The sequence below is a fragment of the Schistosoma haematobium genome, chromosome 1 (genome assembly GCF_000699445.3).
Source record: "Schistosoma haematobium chromosome 1, whole genome shotgun sequence".
NCBI lineage: Eukaryota > Metazoa > Platyhelminthes > Trematoda > Strigeidida > Schistosomatidae > Schistosoma > Schistosoma haematobium.
In genome coordinates, this window is record NC_067196.1 from 58,263,399 (window position 1) to 58,285,787 (window position 22,389).

General features: G+C 34.7%; 2 protein-coding genes across 4 annotated transcripts in view; both read left to right on the top strand.

Annotated features, from left to right (window-relative positions):
- The window catches only part of CETN3_1 (Centrin-3), a 39,221-nt gene extending 17,165 nt beyond the window's left edge, over positions 1–22,056 (top strand). Inside the window, exons 6-7 of one of the 3 annotated variants that reach the window (XM_051209181.1) lie at positions 16,530–16,636; positions 21,831–22,056. In XM_051209181.1, the coding sequence (XP_051074612.1) occupies positions 16,530–16,612 (83 nt within the window). In that variant the 3' untranslated portion in view covers positions 16,613–16,636; positions 21,831–22,056. Of the gene's footprint in view, positions 1–519; positions 4,924–16,529; positions 16,637–21,830 lie in introns of those variants that run through there. The other 2 variants (XM_051209178.1, XM_051209179.1) reach the window with 2 other exon arrangements.
- On the top strand, positions 10,670–15,023 carry MS3_00001708 (uncharacterized protein). Its single transcript, XM_051209182.1, has one exon. It carries the CDS (start codon positions 12,044–12,046, stop codon positions 12,500–12,502), a length of 459 nt encoding a protein of 152 aa, XP_051074613.1. The 5' UTR covers positions 10,670–12,043; the 3' UTR covers positions 12,503–15,023.
- Positions 22,057–22,389: the final 333 nt, after the last annotated feature.

Genomic DNA, 22,389 nt, shown 5'->3' on the forward strand with positions numbered 1-22,389 from the left:
CTTCATTGTGAGGAAACTAAGTTGTTTTAGGAATTGCTTAATTATCTTTTTTGTCATTTCTATTTGATCGGAATAATTGCTATCATTAGTTAGCGGTTATTCGTGTGTATGTTATTATTCATATTTCTTATTTTTAAGGGGAGGACTGTGAGACCCCACCCCAGTGACAAAAACTACACTCCCGAGCGCACCCGATTAGGGTTCATCGCGAGTTCCAACCCACCAAGGTGCAATGGTGAACCTCCACCTGGTGTCAGAGCATCCTTGAACCCGGCTCTAGATATTAAGTATGTGAGGAATATACTAGTCTTGATTCGGAATGTAGGTACTTGCCATTTTTCTTAACTCCCCTATCCTGATTGTAACTGATTACTGATAGAAAATTTTCCATCTCTATAGTTTAAATTGTTTATCGTTTAATAATTCTAAAATATGTTGAATCTGTCTTATGAGTAATATACATTGTATTCAGTATTATCATATCGATTATTGTTGTCATTTGTTCTCATTCATTCTTAGTTAATTTGGAAGAATTTATGGCGTTAATGACAAAGGAAATATAATTCACCAAATTGTTTATTGAATCAAACCAACAACTGTGTACTTAATTATCCCAGTTAAATACATATCATCATTCTTCTGAACTCAGTTTGATATGACCAGTATAGTTTGAATCTGCCTTCCTTTTGAATTTGATGCTGCTTTTTGTGTTTGTGAATGATCAGCTCCCGATATGGGTGGTGATTATTGTTGATGGCAGTTGATCTACACTAAAAAAGTACTTCATCTTATTTATTTCCTCTTACCGGGCATCATCATCTATGTATATTATCATTCTGGTCAATTCTTTAAAATATTTCACAAATAATCTACATTCTTCTACTTTTATTGTTCACAGCTTTCTCACATCTGTGTGAAATTATATACGTATATAAATATCATGTCTAACGTAAAAGCAACAAGAAATGCTCTAAGTCATAGTTAAACATAATCTATACGAAAATATAGGTTTCATAACTTTTGACAACCTGATTTGATTGTCGCTGTAATCATCAAGTAAATACACTTGATTATTGTGTGGTGTTATGTAATAAAACCAACTTTACATATCTTTTGTTAACGTGATAATCAGTTTTGATAATAACAATTGGAGAAATCCAGGACTTTGTCATTGTTTATCAGATTATATAATCCATTCGATAGAGTACTAACCTGTTAATGTGAGGATTGTTGGTATAAATATATTCACTTTTAACGCTCTCATCAATTGGATCGAATAATTAACCACGTAGCAGTAACCAATCCCTTGTCTAGACCTCAGCTATGAACATATCTTACTAGTCGGTATCATAGCGCACTTTGTTTGATGTTAAGTATTTGAAGGTAATCAACAGAAAGTCAGCTACAACGTAGGACTAGGCACATATATACATCGGTCCAAGTTGCCACACCTCATTAGCGCAACAAGATAAACACCAAATTCATAGAAGTAGTCACTTCAGTGATAGTAATGCATAAAAGAAAGATTGTATATATAGTGCAGGGAGAAAGAATTAGTTCGCAGAAAGAAAGACGTAAAGTAATTTTAATCTCACGGTTTAAGGAAAGACAAAGAGTGATCGATTCTGAGCCATGTCACCCAGAGCCTCCAACCATTGGTTACGGTAGTCACGCTGACCCCAACCAAGTAGTCTGCATTTACCAACATGGCTCAGACTAGGAGTTAGTGACTCCAAGGACTGGTGCCACTTTTTGGTTTGGCCACCCCTAACTTTCTTCCAACCATCTTCAACACTAGTCAGCATTGCGCGTCGTGGTAAACGGTGTTCAGGCATGCGTAAAACGTGGCCCAACCATCTCAGTCGATGAAGATTCGCGACCTCACCAACTGATTTATCATCATTCCCTAATACTCTGCGCCTAACCTCACTATTACTTACCCGGTGATCCAAGCAGATGCGAGCAATATTTCTAAGACATCTTTGACCAAATGCTAGTAACTTACGAGTATCCTCTACCCTTCAACACCACGTTTCGCAGCCGTAAAGAAGAACAGAACGAACTGCTGTGCAGTATACTCATCCTTTAATTGATAGACGGATATCTCGCCCTTACCATAGGTGACGTGAGTTGACAAAAGCCAAACGAGTTTTCTGAGTCCGTGCTGAGATTTCATCAGACACCATCCCATTTGGGCTGATCAGATGTGTTCAACTACTTCACTTCCGATCCTTAGCTAAGGTGCTGACTCAGGCAGTTTTGAAGCAACAACTTGCATTTAGCGTAGGAAGAACACACACCAAACACCCTGGCATTGTTGGTCAATGCTACTGAAGGACTTTGCATTTTATCAGCGTCTTCAAGAAACAGGACTATGTCACCTGCATATTCTAAGCCCATAAGTGGACCTCTTGGTAGATGGTCAATTCCTGAAAGTTCAGTCGACGAGAGAGTTATTTCCAGCAGTAGGTCTGTGATGAAATTAAACAAAAATGGAGATAGTGAACAGTCTTATCGGACACCATTTGGGGTCGCAAAATCAGATGACAGTTCTCCATAAGCTCTGACTCGACTGATAGTGTTCGAGTAAAAAGCCCTGAGAAGATTTCTGACGTACACCTTTCCATACAGACCCTTCCACAGAACGTCTCGGTTTACAGAGTCAAATGCTGCTTTTAAGTCAAGACAAACTGTCATTGTTGGACGCCGATAAGCATGTCAGTGTTCTAAGACCTAACGAATGGTGAATATGTGGTCGATGCAACCACGATCAGGTCTGAAACCAGCCTGATTTTCTCGAGTTTGCAGTTCACGAGTCTTTGTTAGGCACCCGATAATTATTGTGGTTAGTATTTTAGATGCTATATTGGTCAAACTAATCCCTCTATGGCTATCACAGGCTGATTTTGGTCGTTTCTTATATATTGGGACAATCAGTGATTGCGACTATATGGATGGGATTACATCCACTTCCCAGATTTTAGCTAAAATATTAGTCAACCTAATCGCTAAAATTGGACCCTCATATTTGTATACCTTTGGAGTTAATCCATCTGGACTAGCTGCACTTCCTCGTTTCAGATTAGCTATAGCTTTTCGAACTTCATTTAGAGTCGGGGGGCGTAATTCAATGTTCCATTCAAGCTGTTTGGGAATGGTGTGTAGTTGTAGAGTAGTTGAAGGCCAGCTGAACTGCTCCCTAAAGTATTCCGCCTATCGTTTTAAACGTGTAGACTGAGAGCAGATAAGTGTCATCTTTTTCCCAGATATTGTCACTTGCACTTGACTTCTTTATTCCTGTCTCTTTTATTAGTCTGAAAAGCTATCTTGAGTTACCTACAGCCACTGCCTTTCCTATCTCATTTGCTTTCGTTGCCCACCACTGCTCACGGTCATTCCGTAGACTTTTGGCTAACCTAGATCTGATTTGTTTTCTCTCTTCATCGTGTTCAGAGCCTGATAGGATGAGTTTACGAGAATCTATCAGTGCAATAGACTTAGTAGAAATCCATTGGTTTTTCTTAACCCTTTGGTTTAAATCACTAATAAATGTCACTACGGTTTCCACAGTTGTTTGTATATCTTTCCAAGCAACACCTGGGCCAACCTCTTTTTCAGAACTACCTAAGTGTGACCTCAGTTGTTCCTGGAATCTACTTTCGACATCCTCGTCACTAAGAGCAACTCTGATACGTCTTCTTATTTTGGTTTTTCTGCGTCCAGCGAGGTGCAAGCAAATGCGTGCTCGTATTAGAGCTTGATCGGAGTTCAAGCAGGTATTCCGGAATGAGCGACAATCTTCTATCGACCCTCTCCAACGACGACTGATGGCAATATGGTCTATTTGAGTCCATCGTTGGTTTGGTGCGAGGGGTCCCCATGTTAGACGATGTCTCTCCTTATACTTAAAATTAGTGCTTGCTAAACATAAACGATTGTCTGAGCCCAGTTGCAACAGACAATCACCACTATCTGTTTGCTGAACCGGAACACTATAATACCTAAATGTCCTTCTGTTTGATTTAAGCTAACTACTTAAGCATTAAAGTCACCTGCTACGAGTACTATGTCTGAGCGTTTAGCTTTCTGAAGAAGTTCAGGGAGCTTTCTGTGAAAGTCATCTTTCACTTCATCCGGGCTGCAGTGACTGGGAGCGTAGATAGAAACGACGAAAAGACAACAACGTCTGGCCTTATCCTTCCGAGTTCTCACAAAGCCATTTAGCCTAACAGCACATAAGTGATTGTTAACAAGGATCCATTCTAATAGTGTTTGTTCTGCCCTCATACTTAGTGCTATGCCTACACCCACCAGACCACGGGAACTAGCCATCGGGTCGCCAGATGCATGGAGGGTGTATCTCATCGGCTCTCTGTTTTGGCGAGGTGAGGTCAAGTGAATGGCCACACTAGGATCCTGTATGTGTGTTTCGGAGACACAGCATACATCAATGGTACGAGATTCTAGGGTTTTAGCCAAGGAGGCCTGCTGGCCGATTTGACATAGGGCGTGTACGTTGAAGGCTCGAATGTGTAGTTTGAAGCGAGGTTTCAATAGACCTGGGGCACTGTTTTGAGCACTAGAATAGTTGGCCATGGTGACACTTGAGGAGGAAGTCAAAATAGTTGAAAGTCGATGTAGGAGGAATAATAGAAATTGAAGAGGGAGGTTGATTATGAATACAGTGGTCTTGAGTGCTGTTAGGGGTATGAGGGCGGTTATCACTTCCCGGTTGCCCACACCGAGGAAGGGTTCTTCTGGAGGTACCTGAAAAGGAAATTGGGTTAGAGGTGGTCTTAGCGACCTGAGAGCGTGACCGCAGTGCCCCTCACAACTGACGAAGTCGGTTACACACGACCTTTTTGTGAGTAATTCTCGTGTTTGCTCCATATTTGTTGAGACCTTACCACCGGAGGTCCGTGGGATAAGGCCAAAAGTGCATTTTTAGGTCCGACCTTTTCTAACCCCACCCTTCCTTCGTGGGAGGGCAACATCGCTGTCATGCTGGTTGTCGGGGGGAACACCTTGTTGCTGTCACACCTCTGTACAGTCAGCACTACGACTTCGCTCTCGGATCTTGGGCTTGCTGGTCTTAGTATTACCGCTTTTCAACCGACCTGTTTGACATGGTAGGACTATTAGGAACGATTATTCCAGCCAGTATAGCTCTGTTGGTTCATTATGACAGGCAAGCCCGACCACCATGTCAAGGTATCAGCAACGGTCGGGAATTAACAACATTCCCTTAATTTACTGTTTATTCTAGGTGACATGAGATAGCGAGATGTGCTCGAAAACTGGAGGGAAATACTGCTCTCTGTGGGATTCAAATTTACATCACCCAGTGATTGTTAACTATTTGGTTCATTGTAGCAGGTCATTCACATCCCGAACAGCTTTCTGGGTTTACCTCCAGCTTATTAAAATATAGTAAAATATAATTTCATGTGAGCATTACTCTAAGCTAAGTGTTGCTAAGCTACTCAAACATATTAAAATGAATGTTTCCCAATTTCACCATAAATTAATCCTGATTCAAATGAACAAACTTACAACATGCTGTCGATCCACCAGCCTTTTTAACAAGACTTGGTTAAATAAATTAACAGTTTGGGGAACAAGACTGGCGTTTCCTGTAAAACATTAGCACATTTGAACCCTCGTAACTTAAGAACTCCCAAGTAAAGGATAAGTGTTTCTCCAACAAGTAGCCAAGTTCAGAAATATATACAGAACATTTTTATTCGTTACTGAACGAACAATTAAAAACTAAATTGATACTAGTTACCAGTACGTCTCCCTTACCTAAGTGATAGACTTTCCAAATACAACCATCAGTGATGAGTGAATGTGGCTTGCTTTATAGTCATATCCAATATTTCAAAAGTTTCATATTTAAATCAGATTCTGAATGGTAAATTATTCAGAGCTATACTAAGCTTGTATTTTAAGTGAAATGACATGGTAGTGTATAGTGTTTTCCAACTAAGATTCTTATTGTTGACATCCCACTACTACAAAATAATAGATAAATTCAACGAAACATTTACAACTAGAGGATTCAACTTTGAGTAGTGTAATATTTTAATCAAATACTTTGTCACTACTCCATTTAGGTAACAATGTGGTTATTAGATGTGTGATGATTAGGAGTATTTGAATTATAGTATGAACTAAGAATCCCAGGAATAACGTAATCGGATCAAGAAGTACTAGATAAACACGAACGAATGTACTGTATTTGGAATTCGAAATCAAGCATTCAATAAGTACAAAGGAATCATTAGTTCATTCAAACACCACAAGATGTCACTTAGGGATTTTACCGTTCTAAAACTGATTCCTAAATACATTTCAATCCAAAAAAGTTAACTAGCTACAGCTTGAGCAATTGAGCGGTAAATTTCCTGGCTAAAGTAATTCATGGCAGACAAGAATTTTTAAGGGATAGACAGTTTTTCGAAATTTCTTACTGCTTCGATTGACGAATTTAGTGAATCACAAAGGTAATTACACTGAGTGATCTGCAAGTTTTAGTAAAAGATTTAATGATTCTAGGTATGACAGTGGATGTGGTGGTCGGTATTCGATATATCCCTTAAACTTCGTATACAATTCGTCTTGATAACCGTCCTATTTAACCCCAACGGTATATTATTCAGAAGGCGAATACGAAGTGTTGATTACGTTTATTTCGAGACCACACACACAGATGTCCAAAATTACAGATGCATTAAACGAGCATTAAGAGTTGTGTCGAACGGCAAACAGGCAAGCGAGCGACTGAGCGAATGTAGACCAATAATAAGAAAGGTCAGTAACTGGTAACCAAATATAAGGTCAGTGATTAGACAATGAAAATGGACAGTCAAAATCTGTGTGCAAGCAGTGATACTGTAATTAAAGGCAACACATATTCTCATTACATATCGACAAGGCAAGCTATAAGCCAATTACAGAGATACTTTAGTGATTCATTTACTAAGGCTTTACCTATTATGTTCCCTGAAAAAAATTATTAGCTTTCAGGTTAATCCATCCTGCTGAGGAAACATGAATATCACTAAAATAGTTTTCCACATTGAAGTGAAAATTCACAGTATGATGTACAATCTTTAACAATACTTTTTACATCAATAAGAGTGTGTATATATATTAGTATTAGTATTATCTACTTACCATTTGAGTTTAACAGATTACGAAAGCATTTCAAAACCAGTTCCTTTTCTACCACTGTTAATATTATATAATAAATAAAAAGGCTGAAGGATGTGAAGAATTTTTTTTTCTTGTCGATACAAAACGTTGGATGACTCATCATTCTGTATGTCTTATTAACGCTATCGATTTTCTCCAAACATCTTTAATAAAAAAAAACAAGTAGATTTAGTGAAACTAGATGACTTTTTTCAGGAATCATCAAAAATGTAAACAGTTTAGGTTTAATTTTTCAAGTCACCTAATTGAAGACAGGTGATATTAATCAACCAGAGCATATTTTTTTCCGAGAACATTAAATGATGCTTACCTGTGTTTATTCTCAAACACTAACAAGTATCTTCTAAACATCGTTGCATGTTCATTAAGTCTCATCAAAATTTACCATGGGATACAAGTTACCATCATATCGGATCACTGAAATGGCTAACCATAACATAACTTTCACTTAAAACTATAAACAGTTATTTTTAGATCAGCTGTCAGCTGTGATGAAAACTATCATCATATTTACTGAGAAATAATTAACCTTTTATTATACTGATATATGTTTTTCGTATAAATATGTTATACTAACCCACAAGCCTCGTATCTTATAGTCCGCATAGTACCAAACTAGTATAAGATAAGCAATTCTCACTTTGAAATTTTTCTTCTCTTCATAAGCCTCAATTTATTATTATTATTTTTATCATTTAACTACAGTTTCATTCAGCATTTTTAAACCTTTCTTAAAATCTTAACCACTTAATATATTAGCATGGAGTTCATTCAAATGTAGAAATGAATATAATTAAATTCTAACTATTTCGGTCTATTTTCACAATTATCTTTATATCAATACTGTTGAAGATTTGTAATTATAGAATGTCAATAGTTGAAATCATGAGTCAATTGAAGCTAGATCATCATGGAAAACCTGGAAGCACTGGACGGCCGTTTCGTCCTAGTATAGGACTCCTCAGCAGTGCTCATCCACGATCCCGCCCCCCGCGAGACTCGAACCCAGGACCTATAAGTCCCCTTCTGATAATTATAGAATGGTTCGCAAAAAAACATGTTCATATCTACCCCTCCAACATGTAAATAAGTAGATCACCAAACTTATATCCAAGACCATATAAATTTAAAATGTAACATAAATGAGAAGTTATATTTAAAGAATGTTCTTTATCCACAAATGCCTCCTTCTTTCACTGTCCACCTATCTACTACTTAAAATGATACTGACCAGTATTAAACTAACCGATATGTTACTAATGTAATTATATACTTTAACAGATTTAAGCGAACTGAATTCGATACACAACTTTATATAAAATGGATAGCGTGCTTATATATTATTGAGGTCCAATGATTAAAGCCTATATCTGTACACATTTAAATAATTATCAGTTACAATTTTTAATGTTAGTAACAAAAGGTCAGGAGGTCATAGTTGGTTGAAATCATCTAGTTAGATACAAACATAAAATTATGATGCGTTTGAAAATTAGAAGACAAATCGATATGCATTCGACTATCTATACCTGTTTTATTTTTTAATAAATGACGGTATTGTTAGGTTAGAATAATAGTGTTTAAGTGTGATAATCAGGTAATCACTACCTTCGATGATACTTCAGAAGAAATATTTTCCTATTAACGTATGTTAGTTTCTGTAAAATATATCAAACTGATTTCAACGGTTAAAATACTTTAATCTGTACAATCCCTCTAATAAAAATATATCAAAATTCATCAAATTCCTGAGTAGTATGTAGATTTATTAAATTTACGAAAATAATAATGATTTCAGTGTACCAATCAGTCTCTGAAGAAATGAAGATTTGCCAATCATCATTAATGTTCAGAATTAGTCGTATTCTTAGTGTTATGTACACCATTAGAGTAAACCAAAGTAAAATTATTCAAGATAAATAACTTAAAATATCTTATTTCATAGACCATAGGAAAAACTATATCTTTATTCTAAACTAAGTACCTGAGGAAATTAACAGTTTTTACCGTATTATAGGTATGATGCTCCAAGCGGAAGCTATTATTTGAATGAGTGAAATTATGGCGGTTTTATATCTTTTAGTTCACCTCTAATTGATTGATGAGTAATTACAATCGATTTATCATAAATTAAAAGACAGTAAATCTTACTGCAAAATAGTATGTTATAAAAGTGGTTTGTACCAATTATTGTATTCCACAATGGAATAACGCCATTTATATATGACAGTAAATGTAACAAAAACGTATGAATTAGGGCTGCGGAAATTATCACTAGTTCGCCATACCTAAAGAATTAATGCGAAACAAAAATTAAATAAACAACTTAAGTCAAATGGATTTTTAAAATGTCATAATTTCACATCATTTACTTATATTCATATGTATAAAGCGTCGTAAACAGACAGACAAAATGCTTTCGGGATTGTCCTAATGTACTGTAGTTCCTCAGACCATTAACGTAAAAAAACTATCCAAATATTACTTATTGACAGTGAGTGTTAGTGTGATTGTTAGCCTAACATAGATAGATGCTCTCTCACCATTCCGCTTACCTAAATGAATTCACAAGTGCGCAGAGTTTATCTTTAGCCTTGGCACAATTCCAAAATAATATTTTTTATTAGTTAATACTTATCGTTTTGACCGAATTAATTTAACTAATGTGCTTGTTTTTCTACTGACTTACGAACCATAATAATTCGATAACACATTTTCGATGAATACATGTTTAGAAATCATAGAAAACTCGTATTCTTTAAAATATTACAGTTTGTCTCTATTACTGTCTCAGTGTAGTAGCTAAAATAGACATACAAACAGACCTTTCCACTGAATGATATGAGTTCGAGCTTTTGGAATATATGCGTTGACTATCAGCTGTAAATAACTAACGGAATACCTTCTTTGTTATTGATTATGGAACTTGACTATCAATTAACTGATATCAAATCATACACTATAAGTTTTCAGAACTGTCATCGCTTAAATATAATCGTTCTGTAATCGTGAAAATCATTGTGATTAATAATTGACGTTTTTGTTACACTGAACCCAACCTCATGTAAAAGAATTTAAAAGGAGTTATTTCTGTTGGTTGACAAGACTCTAAATTTAAGTGTACAACCTTGAGAAATGAAATGAACAGTTTGTAGAAATGAATTCATTATTAAGTGAACTCATTTAGTCAGTTCTCCCCTATATTCTGAGTGGTAATATTTTTATAAAAGGACTCCGATTGTAGTCTTCACTCCACAAGAATGTCAGACACAACCGAAGTATTGCTATCATTTTTTATCTCGTTTCACTTTCCAGTTTGAAAGAAGTTTCAAATACATTCGCGCCAAACTTGGCAATCATTAGAATACAGAAAGAAAAAAGCTGGCATCGTTGAAGTTACTACTTGTCCTTCCCTCTCTCAACTCCGCATGTAGCCCTCCTAGTGTTAAAGTCGCTCCCAAGACCGGATAAAGAAGGAGGGTTGGGTACGGGGTTAACAACTTCATCTCGTAGAAGACAATCTTGCTAAGACAAATTGCACGAAAAAATTCAAACTTTTAAAACTTTCCTGCCAGTTGAAAGTTCTTCATTTATGATCTTTATGACATTTAATGGTTAAAGCCGAGATTCTTCGAAACTCACGAGGCCGATGATAATGGAATGTCCATACAATGTGGGAGACCGGGAGGACCACCAGATAGCAACGGGAATGAGGAGATACAACTTCGGGGTTCTCGGAATCAGTGAAACCCATTGGACTCAAGCTGGATGAATGTTGCTGTATTCTGACCATGAAGAAGAAAATTCTCCACACACTCAGTGAGTTGCTCTGATGCTGTCCAGAGATGCACGAAATACACTTATAAGATGGGAATCTCATGGATCCAGTACCATCAAAGCACGATTCAAAACAAAAGAGGAGATCATAATATATGTTGTCCAATGTTATGCACCCACCAATGGTAGCAACGACGACGATAAAGATCAGTTCTATGGGAGGCTGTAATCCATCCTAGCGAAGTGCCCAGGAAAAGACCTAACAATCCCGATTGGATATCTAAACTCCAAAGTCGAAATGGACAACACCGGATATAGAGATATCATGGGACGACATGGACTGATTGGGAGAAACGAACAAGAATGGTGACAGGTTTGCAAATCTATACACATTTAACAAATTGGTTATAGGCGGAACAATACTCTCGCAAAAACACATACACGAAACTACATGGGTCTCACAGGACAACAACACGGAGAACCAGATAGATCATATTTGCATCACTAGAAGATTCAAAAATTCAGTGGAAAACGTGAGAATCAGGAGAGGAACTAACATAGATTCAGATCACGCCCTGGTTTTAGTCAAGATGAAAGTGAAGCTGAAGAAGCATTGGACAACTGGACAAACAGCAGTACAAAGGTTCAATACAGCCTTCATTTGGCATACTGACAAACTCAATGACTTCAAGATAGCTCTCAACAACAGGTTCCAAGCCTTACAGGATATACTGAAATACGAAGAAACTACTATAGAAAACAACTTAGAATAGATTAAAAAAGCAATAATTCCAACGTGTCAGGAGGTGCTGGGTCACAATGGGCATCATCATAAGGAATGGATCTCTATGGAAACTCTTAACAATATTCAAGAAAGGAAGACCAAGAAGACAGCAATTAAAACGTCCAAACAAGAACAGAAAAGTTCAAGATACAAGCTGAATACACAGAAGCAAACAAGCAAATGAAGAAGAGCATCAGAGCTGACAAGGAAAAATGCATGGAAGAGCTAGCAATGACAGCAAAAAAAGCTTTAACATAAGGAAATATGAGACAGCTATATGACACGACGAAGAAACTATCAGAGAAATATAGTAAACAAAAGAGACCGGCCAAGGACAAAGAAGGCAAGCCGATCACTGAGATTGAAGAACAGAGAAACAAACTTGTGGCACATTTTGAAGAACTCACGAATAGACCAGCTCCACTGAACCCACCGGACATCGAAGTGGTACACACAGACCTCCCTATAGATGTCACTACACCAATGACCGAAGAAATCAGGATGGCAATCAGCCAAATCAAGAGTGGCAAGGTGGTAGGACTTGAAAGTATACCAGTTGGAGCACTGAAGTCATACACGGAAGCAACTTCAAACATGTTCCACGTTCCATTCAGAAAGATTTGTGAGGAGGAACAAGTGCCACAGACATATTGGAAAGAAGGATATCTCATCAAGATACCAAAGAAGGGAGATCTGAGCAAGTGTGAGAACACAATTGTATAGGCATCACACTAATATCAGTACCACGGAAATTTTTGAACAGAGTGTTGCTAATCCAGACGAAAAATTCATTAGACGCTCATTTTCAAGATCAATAGACCGGATTTCGTAAGGATCAGTCGTGCACAACCCAAATCGCGACACTACAAATCATCGTTGAACAACTAATTGAATAGAACTCGTCATTATACATCAACTTCCTTGATTATGAGGTGTTTGACAGCGTGAATGGGAGAATATTATGGAAACTTCTTCGATATTATGGTGTGCCTAAGAAAATTGTCAACATCGTACAGAATTCATACGATGGACTACATTGTAAATTGGTTCATAGAGGACGGATGACAGATGCATTCCAAGTGAGGACCGGTGACTGACTGGTATATGAAGAACACTGCATCTCAAAGGGAAGCATAGAATACAGTTGGCGGCTCGCATGCAATAAACGAGTTGGACATTTCAGATGACCGAGCCCTTATATCCCACACATACGAACAAATGCAGGTGAAGACAGCCAGTGTAGCAGCAGCCTATGTCGCAGTAGACCTCAACATTCACAAAGGGAAAAGCAAGATCCTGAAATACAGCACGGAGAATACCAATCCAATCATATTTGATGGAGAAGCTCTGGAATAGGTGGAAACTTTCACGTACCTGGACTGCATCATCGGTGAACAAGGACCATCAGATCCAGATGTGAAAGTAAGTGTAGCGTTCCTGAAGTTGAAGTACATTTGGAGCTCAAAAACTGTCTTCAAGCCAACGCCAAAGTCAGAATTTTCAATGGAAACGTCAAGACAGTTCTACTATACGGAGCTGAAACTTGGAAAACTACTGAGGCCACCATTAAAATGGTAAAAGTATTTATAAAGTTTTCTTCACAAGACGCTTCATATCACTTGGCTAAGAATCATGAAAATATCCTACTTTGGTGGAGAATATACCATCTTCCAGCTGAGAAAGACATTAGAAAAAGTCGCTGGGGGTGCGTTAGAAGCATTTTACGGAATTATAAAACTGAATCATTAGGCAAGCCTTAATTAAGAATCCTCAAGGCAAAAGAAAAAAGAAGAGACAAACCAAAGTACACAGTACACGCAGAGGCAGACGTCGAAATCACGAATAACTTTTTGCAAAACTGGAGAGAGCCCATGATAGAATGGGTTGGAGACTCCTGTTCGGACGCCTATGAAGTATGAGGAGTGATAGTCTTATATAAGACATCATATGTCATTTACGTGTTGTTCTCATGTTAATAATCATCTCAGAATCGTGATGATTATGATAAATTAACATCAGAAGCATGCTGATTCCAGGAATTTCAATTGTCACTATGATTTCTTTTCATCCGGCTTATTTAGTTTCGAATATTTTGTGCATAATATTAACTCAACTGGATATGTTATTTTCAAATTTTAGAATATTGCCCTGAAGGACGCTCTAAAGACATTTTTATTTACAATAATTTATGAAGTTGTTAGTTGGATTTGAATAAAAAACGTTATAATTGAAAATATTAACAGACATAATCTTTAATTTATATTGTTTTATTTATATGGGATCATTCGTCATAACTCTCATATTTTTACATCATCTATTTATAATTATGTACTTTGTTTAATTGTCAATGATTTGACATGCCTAGCTCAGTATACACTTGGATTATATAGGAAACAACTATAAAGTATTGGGATTTTCTTCAATTTTTTCTCTGAGGATTATCATATCTCCCTTATTATCTTAATATTTACTTAAATTGTCTATTATGGTTAGCGCTTTTTTAGCGAGGTTACTTTATGTGGGATTGGGGTTGCCGATCCCATTCCCAACCCTCCTCCTTCATACTAGCTGGGCACCGACGGTAACCCTAGAAGGGCAACAGGCGGAGTTTTATTACCCTAAAAGTTCACTTAATTATGAATACCCTAACATTATTTACATTTGACTTGTTTGCAGACGTAAAGTGTCGTTCCATTCATTTATTTGATAGCCAACATTTAAATGTTTTCCCCACTCTCTACATACCTAAATATAGTGAATTATTTATTGAATAGTTGCCAACACCAAGTTCTAATTCTCATCGAAGGTTGAGTGTTGCTGTATAAAACCACGTTACTTTTGCATCAAAAAACGGCATTTACAAGACTTTCTGTGGAATTTTATTCTGATATTAAATGATATTCTATTGAATGTCAATGCGAAGTTATACATAACAACAGTAACACAGTAAGAATAACTTTAAGCTCTATAAACTAGGTGATTGAGTAGAACTTAATTCTCAATAATAACAATGTGAAATTTTAAACATCTACAACAAGTGATAAACAACATTATTTATAACCATTATAAAATGATGTCATTCGAGAGGAATATTCAGACCTATTTCTTAACTATATACACCAGTCACCAACTGGCCTATAAATCCATTGTTTTATATATAAATATGTTATTATTTGAAAAACGATTACAAAGATACTGTGTGATTCAAGTTAAAATCAGTATGGTAATGATTTAATGAAAACGTTTCCTAAATAACAATCGTAATTATATTAAAATTAATTATGAAACAGGGTTGGCAGTGCTACAAATATACATTCATCAATTTTGTTAATACTATCTATTATCAACTTTAGTATATATAAGTAAGTGTAGGTTTAATGAAATAAATCATAGAAATTCAAACGATAAACCACCAGTTACTTAATTCCAGTTGATTGTATAATATTATCAGAGTAAAATACACTAAAAACAAACTATTCAATGCACTCACTTTTCATTACATTTTGTATACTTTATGAGCTTATATTTTCTGACAAGATTATATTTAATGGTTGAATTCATGAGTCGATTTAAGCTGGATCACCGTGGAAAACCTGGAAGTACTGGACGGCTGTTTCGTCCTAATATGGGACTCTTCAGCAGTGTGCGTCCACGATTCCTTACGTGGGATTCAAACACAGGACGAGAGCGTGCATACGCTTAGCCTCTAGATCATTGAGCCGGCATCCAATAGTGTTAATGTCCAACTTCAACCAATCCACGATTTATCATTTACTGTAAATCACTAGTAGATAACTAGTCAGTACATAAGTAAACAATCAGTATTTGTATATTGAATAAATTAAGCCTAATAGATTACATCCAACATTATTTTGAGCACTTAGTTCTCACATAATACACTAATATTTTAAGTCCACTTCTAAAAAGCTAGACGTTTCTCATAATAATTTTGTAAATGTCCAACTAATAAGCATTCCACTCAACAGTTAACTAGCTACCTTTTTTTTTTTAAAAAAAAAATCAAATTATTCAAATACTCTGGAAATCATCTTAACCAATTTTGGAGTAAATTCAGTTCATCTCTTCATAAATACCAGTTTTTCTTTATTGTAATCTCAAGATTTTATGAGTAATTTAAATGACTAGACTGGACCATAGAAACATATATATTGTAAAGATTTTCTGAAATGAAGTGGTTAATAGTTAATGTTTCTCACAATAATAGAATTTAATATAAATTAGGAACACACTTTAAACTGATACAAAAATTATACTTGTTTAAAACATGATATATATTTTATTCATTTAAAGCTGAATGTTCAGTCCTCAGTATAAATTCCTTTCGACATTCCTTCAGAGAAAAGGTTATCTATATTTCGCATGACATAAACACGATGATTTATTCAGAGGTCTACACTAAAACTGTACAATAAAAATATAATCAATATTTTCAATGAGTTTATTCAACAATACTTCAATGCTTATCTAAACTCCAGTTTAATGTTGTTGTTTTTCTACATTCATTAATAAGATCTGCTTGTGAATAACCAAACTAAAGTAAATAACCAAAGTAATATTCTAATCTACTGTTTTTGGCAAATTTCTTTATTTTAGTTCATATTACTTTGATTATATTATAATGCCTATTCAGGATATTCCCATTAATATAATCTTCTAACTAATAAACATATAAACAATAAATATACTTAGATTATATTATTTCATTATTTATTCTTTATTACATTAAAAGACAATCTCCAGTGGTTATTGGAAGAAGTAATCATAAATCATCAAATGCTACTTATATCTCTATATATAAGTAAATATGCATAAATATCTATAAAATTCATATGACAGGTAACAATTAATATAGTCATAATTTGTCTGTATTATTATTAATTTATTATTATTTTTCTAAATACAATTAACTTCTATCAAACTAGTAATTTTTTTTAATGAATCATTTTACATAAATTTATGCTTCAAGTTTTAAATATGACGTGATGTAATAAATTTTCACTAAAAGAAATGACTCACAATAGAAATAATTCAGATTAGTAACATCATATTGTACAAACATTAAGGCTACAAACATATCAATATGGATGAAACATACATATATATATATATATATATATATATATATATATATATATTCAATAGAGCTGATACATTGGTTTATAGATTAACAAACTTCTTAAGCAAAGATGGATATTGGCTAGCAGTGCAATCCAAGACGTGCGTTTCGTCCTATTTGGGACTCGTCAGCTGGATTTATCTGCACCCCAGAGTTGATGTTCAATCTGGGACTCGAACCTAGTACCGTTCACTTCAAATGCCATCGCGTTATCCACTTAGCTATTGAGTCCTGATAGCCACTTGCTTGTGTAATGGGGTGAAGTTTAAATTAATTTGGTGTTGTTTTACTTGTATCTTCTCATTGTTATTTAGGGCTGCAATTGATCAGTCTCATGCTGGCATACGTGCATCCTGGATTCCACTGCCAGCCACTATCCATCCTTGCTTAAAAAGCTTGTGAATTAAGGCTATATCGAGGCATACGCACAGTATGCACATATGCAATAACAGACTGATCAATTGCAGTCTTAAACCTCAATGGGAAGATACAAGTAAAACAACACCGAGTGAATTAATAAACTTTCAGAAATGTCTAGCTAATGTTCTCTTTTAAAGAAACTATAACTGTTTGTAGTCAAACAAATTGGTTAAGTAATTCAATCAACTTTTAAAAATGCAATGAACAAGTTGTTGTTTTTTAGCTTCTTGAATGTTGAACAGAAATCTAAAATTTAGGTTGAATATGATAGAAAACTATAGATATTTATCAGATAAATCTGTTAGTTGAAAATCCTCGGGAAAACATTTCTGCAACTTGTTCTGAATGCCTAGTACTGTAAAGAAAAGTATTTTATTTGTGTTTATTTAAGAGTTCGATTGCTTAAAAATTTTGGGAAAAACTTTTTAATTAATGTTAATAAATCCATGATCTTGCGTAACGCTTCATCCATTGCCTGAGCTGGAAAAGTGTCTCACACTCGACAAGGATTGGACTCCACTGGTCACGGTTCCACATGGAACATCAACTCTGAGGTGCAGGTACATCCAGCTGACGAGTCCCAAATAGGATGAAACGTGAGTCCTGGATTCTACTGCTAGCCACTATCCATATTTGTATATAATGTTGTCCAATAGCCTACAGATAGAATCCAGTCATCGCTGTGTAAACTGAGGAACAAGTTGTTAGTCAATACCCAGTGACTGAACGGTCGATCTTTATCTGACAAAACAATACTAGTTTGGTTAGTATTAGATGAAAAGTGAGTATAAAAGAATAATAAGTCAAACTATGTGAATTCATAATTGTGAAAAGAACCGCTTTCATCAAGCTCAAGGGAATAAGAGAAAATTATATTCATCAAGTCATTAGAAAGAAGCAGTATTTAAAACTAAGAAATAGTCTATGAAATTAAGTAAAGAATAGGTTAATTAATAACAATCGTGAGCTCACAATAGAGCATAATTGCGATAGCGTAATATTGATTCTCAGTTAGATTAAAATATGTCACTAATGATTTCTAGATTGATACGCTTCCTATTCTTAATTATTTGAGGAGTACAGAAAATAATAATTAGCTTTTAAGATGAAAATCACTAGAAATTTTGTTAAAACTATAATCTAATTTGAAACCAAGCCCTTTCAACAGGCTATATCTACCTTGCAGTAACCTGCCCTAACTTTTAACTGGGGTATGAGAGCATAATCCAGTGTCCTTTTATCATAAGTTTGAGAGGAGAGCGGTTGGGAATTCTATTTCTCAAAATTCAAGCGGTTCTAACCATTCCACAGAACTACAGGTTAGTTTCAAGGTTGTTTACAGAATTCGTTCAAATCTACCAAAATTTCTTCGCAGTTGGCTATATAAAACGGAAGCTAAGCCATCCATAAAAAGAAGATAAAATTATAGTCTTGACTACAGTATAATTTACCCACTACTATTATTATTATTATTATTATTATTATTATTATTATTATTATTATTATTATTATTATTATTATTATTAGTGGAATATAGACTCAATTAAAGCCTGTTCCGTGCAGGATTATGTTGAGGCAAACTGATTAGCTATTTCTTAACCAATCAGCGCTAGTGGATATTTGGAGAAGACTCTAGAATCTTCTCGTGTAAAAACTATAAATATACTAACGTTTTTCTTATTGTAATTCTTACTTCCATCTACCCTTGTTATTTGGAATATAATTCCCTATCTGTCCAACCGCCTTCTGATTTGGGGACTTATCGAGTGAATTGGTGTCCAAGAATACTAAGAAATAGGAATAGCTGGGTCGTAATACGAGAAATTATAACATTTGTTATCTTGGATTATATTGTTATTATTGAGAGTATATTTTCAAACTTTACCATATTCTAACTACCTACAACACTCCGTTTGCTTTAGTGTACATAATGTTCAGATGAAAATGTGATTTAAATTTTTACAATTTTTAAAATCTATCCAGTAAAAAAATGATATCCATACCTAACAAAATCTACCAAATAAAACTGCTCTGATATTTATTATTTTAAGCATTAATTAACGCTCGTGAATATTCCCGTTTGTATTTTTGAATTCTCAAGTTTCCTTAATGGGAATATAATAAAGACTTCGTCATTTAATGAACGGATTTTCCTATCTATTATTGTAGGGAAATGAAACTAATGAGTAAGTAAATTAAAATGAATAACACAGCAGTTATTATTTAAAATCCAGTGGGGAGTTGTATTGTTTTTTTACTTCAAACAATATCCCATATCAACAGGAAATTTTTTCCACCAAAATAATCCAAAGTAATGTGGTTTCATGATAGTGGGTTTGGATATTGATTGAAATAAAACCTCGTGGGCTAGTTAGAGAACCAGAAAGTAGCCAGTGTCATTGATTCCTAATATGACAACCGAACAAAGTGCTTGATGACTAAATGATGAGTGAGTTTTTATTTAGATGATAATTTGTAACTATACATCTACAGGTATTCTTGAAATCGAAACCAAGATATTTAATTTCAGTAATAAAAGAGTTAGTATGTGAACTATTTGCATAAATTGTTGTATTTGACAGTTCAAACCTGAATTGAGTTCTAATTTAGAGCATTTTATTTACCGATGATATGTTCTGCTCCTACCTTTATATATTGTATTGATCGTGCTTTAGGAAATCCTATAGGTTTCTCAAAGTTATCGGATTTAAAGCTTTGGTACTTGAATCATATACTTCTATTCCGATAAATGTAGTAACAGACAGAGCCTATTGACCGCTGAAATGAACCAGTTTATAATAATTTCCAAGAAAATATCGTTACAGATGGATATTAATTTTTAAAAAATGCTAACCATAAAGTCATAAGATAATTCGTTTCATTAAATTGTCGTTTATTTAACTAACCAATAAAAGTATACATTTAAGATATTCTTGTAGTGTCTTAGCTTCGTTAATCATTCATCTCGATAACCGTTAACATATAAATCCGCGACAGTGTTTGAATTCAGAAGGTAATAAGAAGAAGCAACCACAGTTTATTAGCGGATAACACAGATAACAAAGTTACAAACACATTGAGCTAATTGGAGGAAATAGGCGAATGTGTGTATGTAAGCAAGTTCAGAGGCGAATTTATAGTCAAGTCGAATCAAGGAGCAGATACGTACGGCAAAGGCTATAAATAGGATTCGAGCGCATATATACGTGGGATAGACAACACTCATCGAGCGATATTTAGGTGACCAATATTTTAGGTAGAGTGAGGAATATGTGCGTAGGCTGTCACATATGATCAAGAGTACACGTTTATACAGACATGATAGTGATCATAATAATACAAAGAAATAGACGAATTGTTACTGCTCGAATAACACTGTCTGTTAAATAAGTTTACAAAAGGGCACTACAGAAACCAGCCATAATCAAAATAAATCGTAGAAGTGTTGCTATACTCTTTCCAATTCTTTTATACGTAGGAAATAAACTGAAATAAATAAGAAAGAGGAATACTTTAAAGAATGGAACTCGAGCAACTGTATAAAAGATTTGTAGTCTAGGTCATAGTAACCACATCTTTTTATATTTAACTACCGTACATCCGGATGCTATAATATGATAATTTAAACAGGAAAAAGAAAGTTCGGTGAACAAACATTCAAGTAAATCATTGAGACATATTGAATAAAAAGATCTACAGTACTCATTATTATATCACAGATAAATCAGTTTTTATCACTATATGCTTTAAACCGATATTTCACAAAATCTCGAACAGCTGATCATTACTGCTCTAGAGGGTCAAGCTAGAAAACCTATATGTTTTTCGGACGTCAAAAGTTACAGAGATTCACAACTATTAATCGATTACCACCATTTGGCAACCTAACTATTATGGGGTCAGTTATGAAATGATCTTGTCCATTTCAGAAAACAGAAAGGTACTGAGACGTTCTTTCCCGATAGAAACTCGCAACCTGTATAAGCGAATTATATTTCTTATATCCAACATTAGATCACACCTATATATTATTCAGTGACTTCAATAGACATTTCAACCAATTTAACGTCCAGTATCATTAAATTTCAGTAATAAATACATATATTGTGGTATCCAATGAGTAGCAAACTGTATTTCGGAGTAATTTTATTTCAGTTATTTATTCGCTCCTCAGAACTGACTTACATTAAGTCACAAAACGTCAGAAATACAATTTTCTGCTCATTGATACCACAAAATATATATTTATTATTAACTTTCTACCTAATGATCAATTGATTTAAAACTACCAAGTCCAACCTTGTGATTGATACCTACTAAACTTAGTGATTAATTCCGCACTCACTACTATTTTATGTGCGAGACATCTTTAGAAAAGACACATCATGCCAACGTTATAATTTTAAAACGAACCTAAATCTGAATATTTTATGAACAAAATAAACTATGTATTCATTGTTTAAGTAATGCTTTTTATGTATTTTTTTATTGTAGATAAGGTAGAATACACGAATTCATTCTTATATTTAAATTTCTAGACGTGGTCTTCTGCTGCATTCGAATGACATTATACATCTACCAAACTAAAACTATTGGAAATAACTAATTTGAGCTTATTTTATCAGATTTTATTTAACTAGTAGACTAATATCTGTTGACGTTTACGCTGAGATTCTAACTCAGATTCTTCTGTTTCAAATATTAACGTGTTATCCTTAAAGTTACTGGGTTCAGATATCCACTAATTTGTTTAATGGGTATGAAGTCATATATGATGATTTAAATTTTCTTGTTGTTAGTATTAAGGATCTCAAATAATCAGTCTCTGCTGGTATATTCGCATCATCATACCTAAATATATGTAATAAGACGTTTAGATGAAAGCAATATCGAAGCTATGTTCTCAGGTTGTACAAATTTCACTTTAATCATTGTAAATTTAGCTCGATTGTAATATCAACAATAAATACAAAATATCTACTACATACACGAAAACACAATGCTCTGAGCATAACTGAGATATGATTAAGAAGAAATATTTCTTCGCTTTAAA

What these genes read in the sequence shown, in the direction of transcription:
- MS3_00001708 (XM_051209182.1), top strand. Translation starts at nt 12,044, where the DNA reads ATGAGACAGCTATATGACACGACGAAGAAACTATCAGAGAAATATAGT.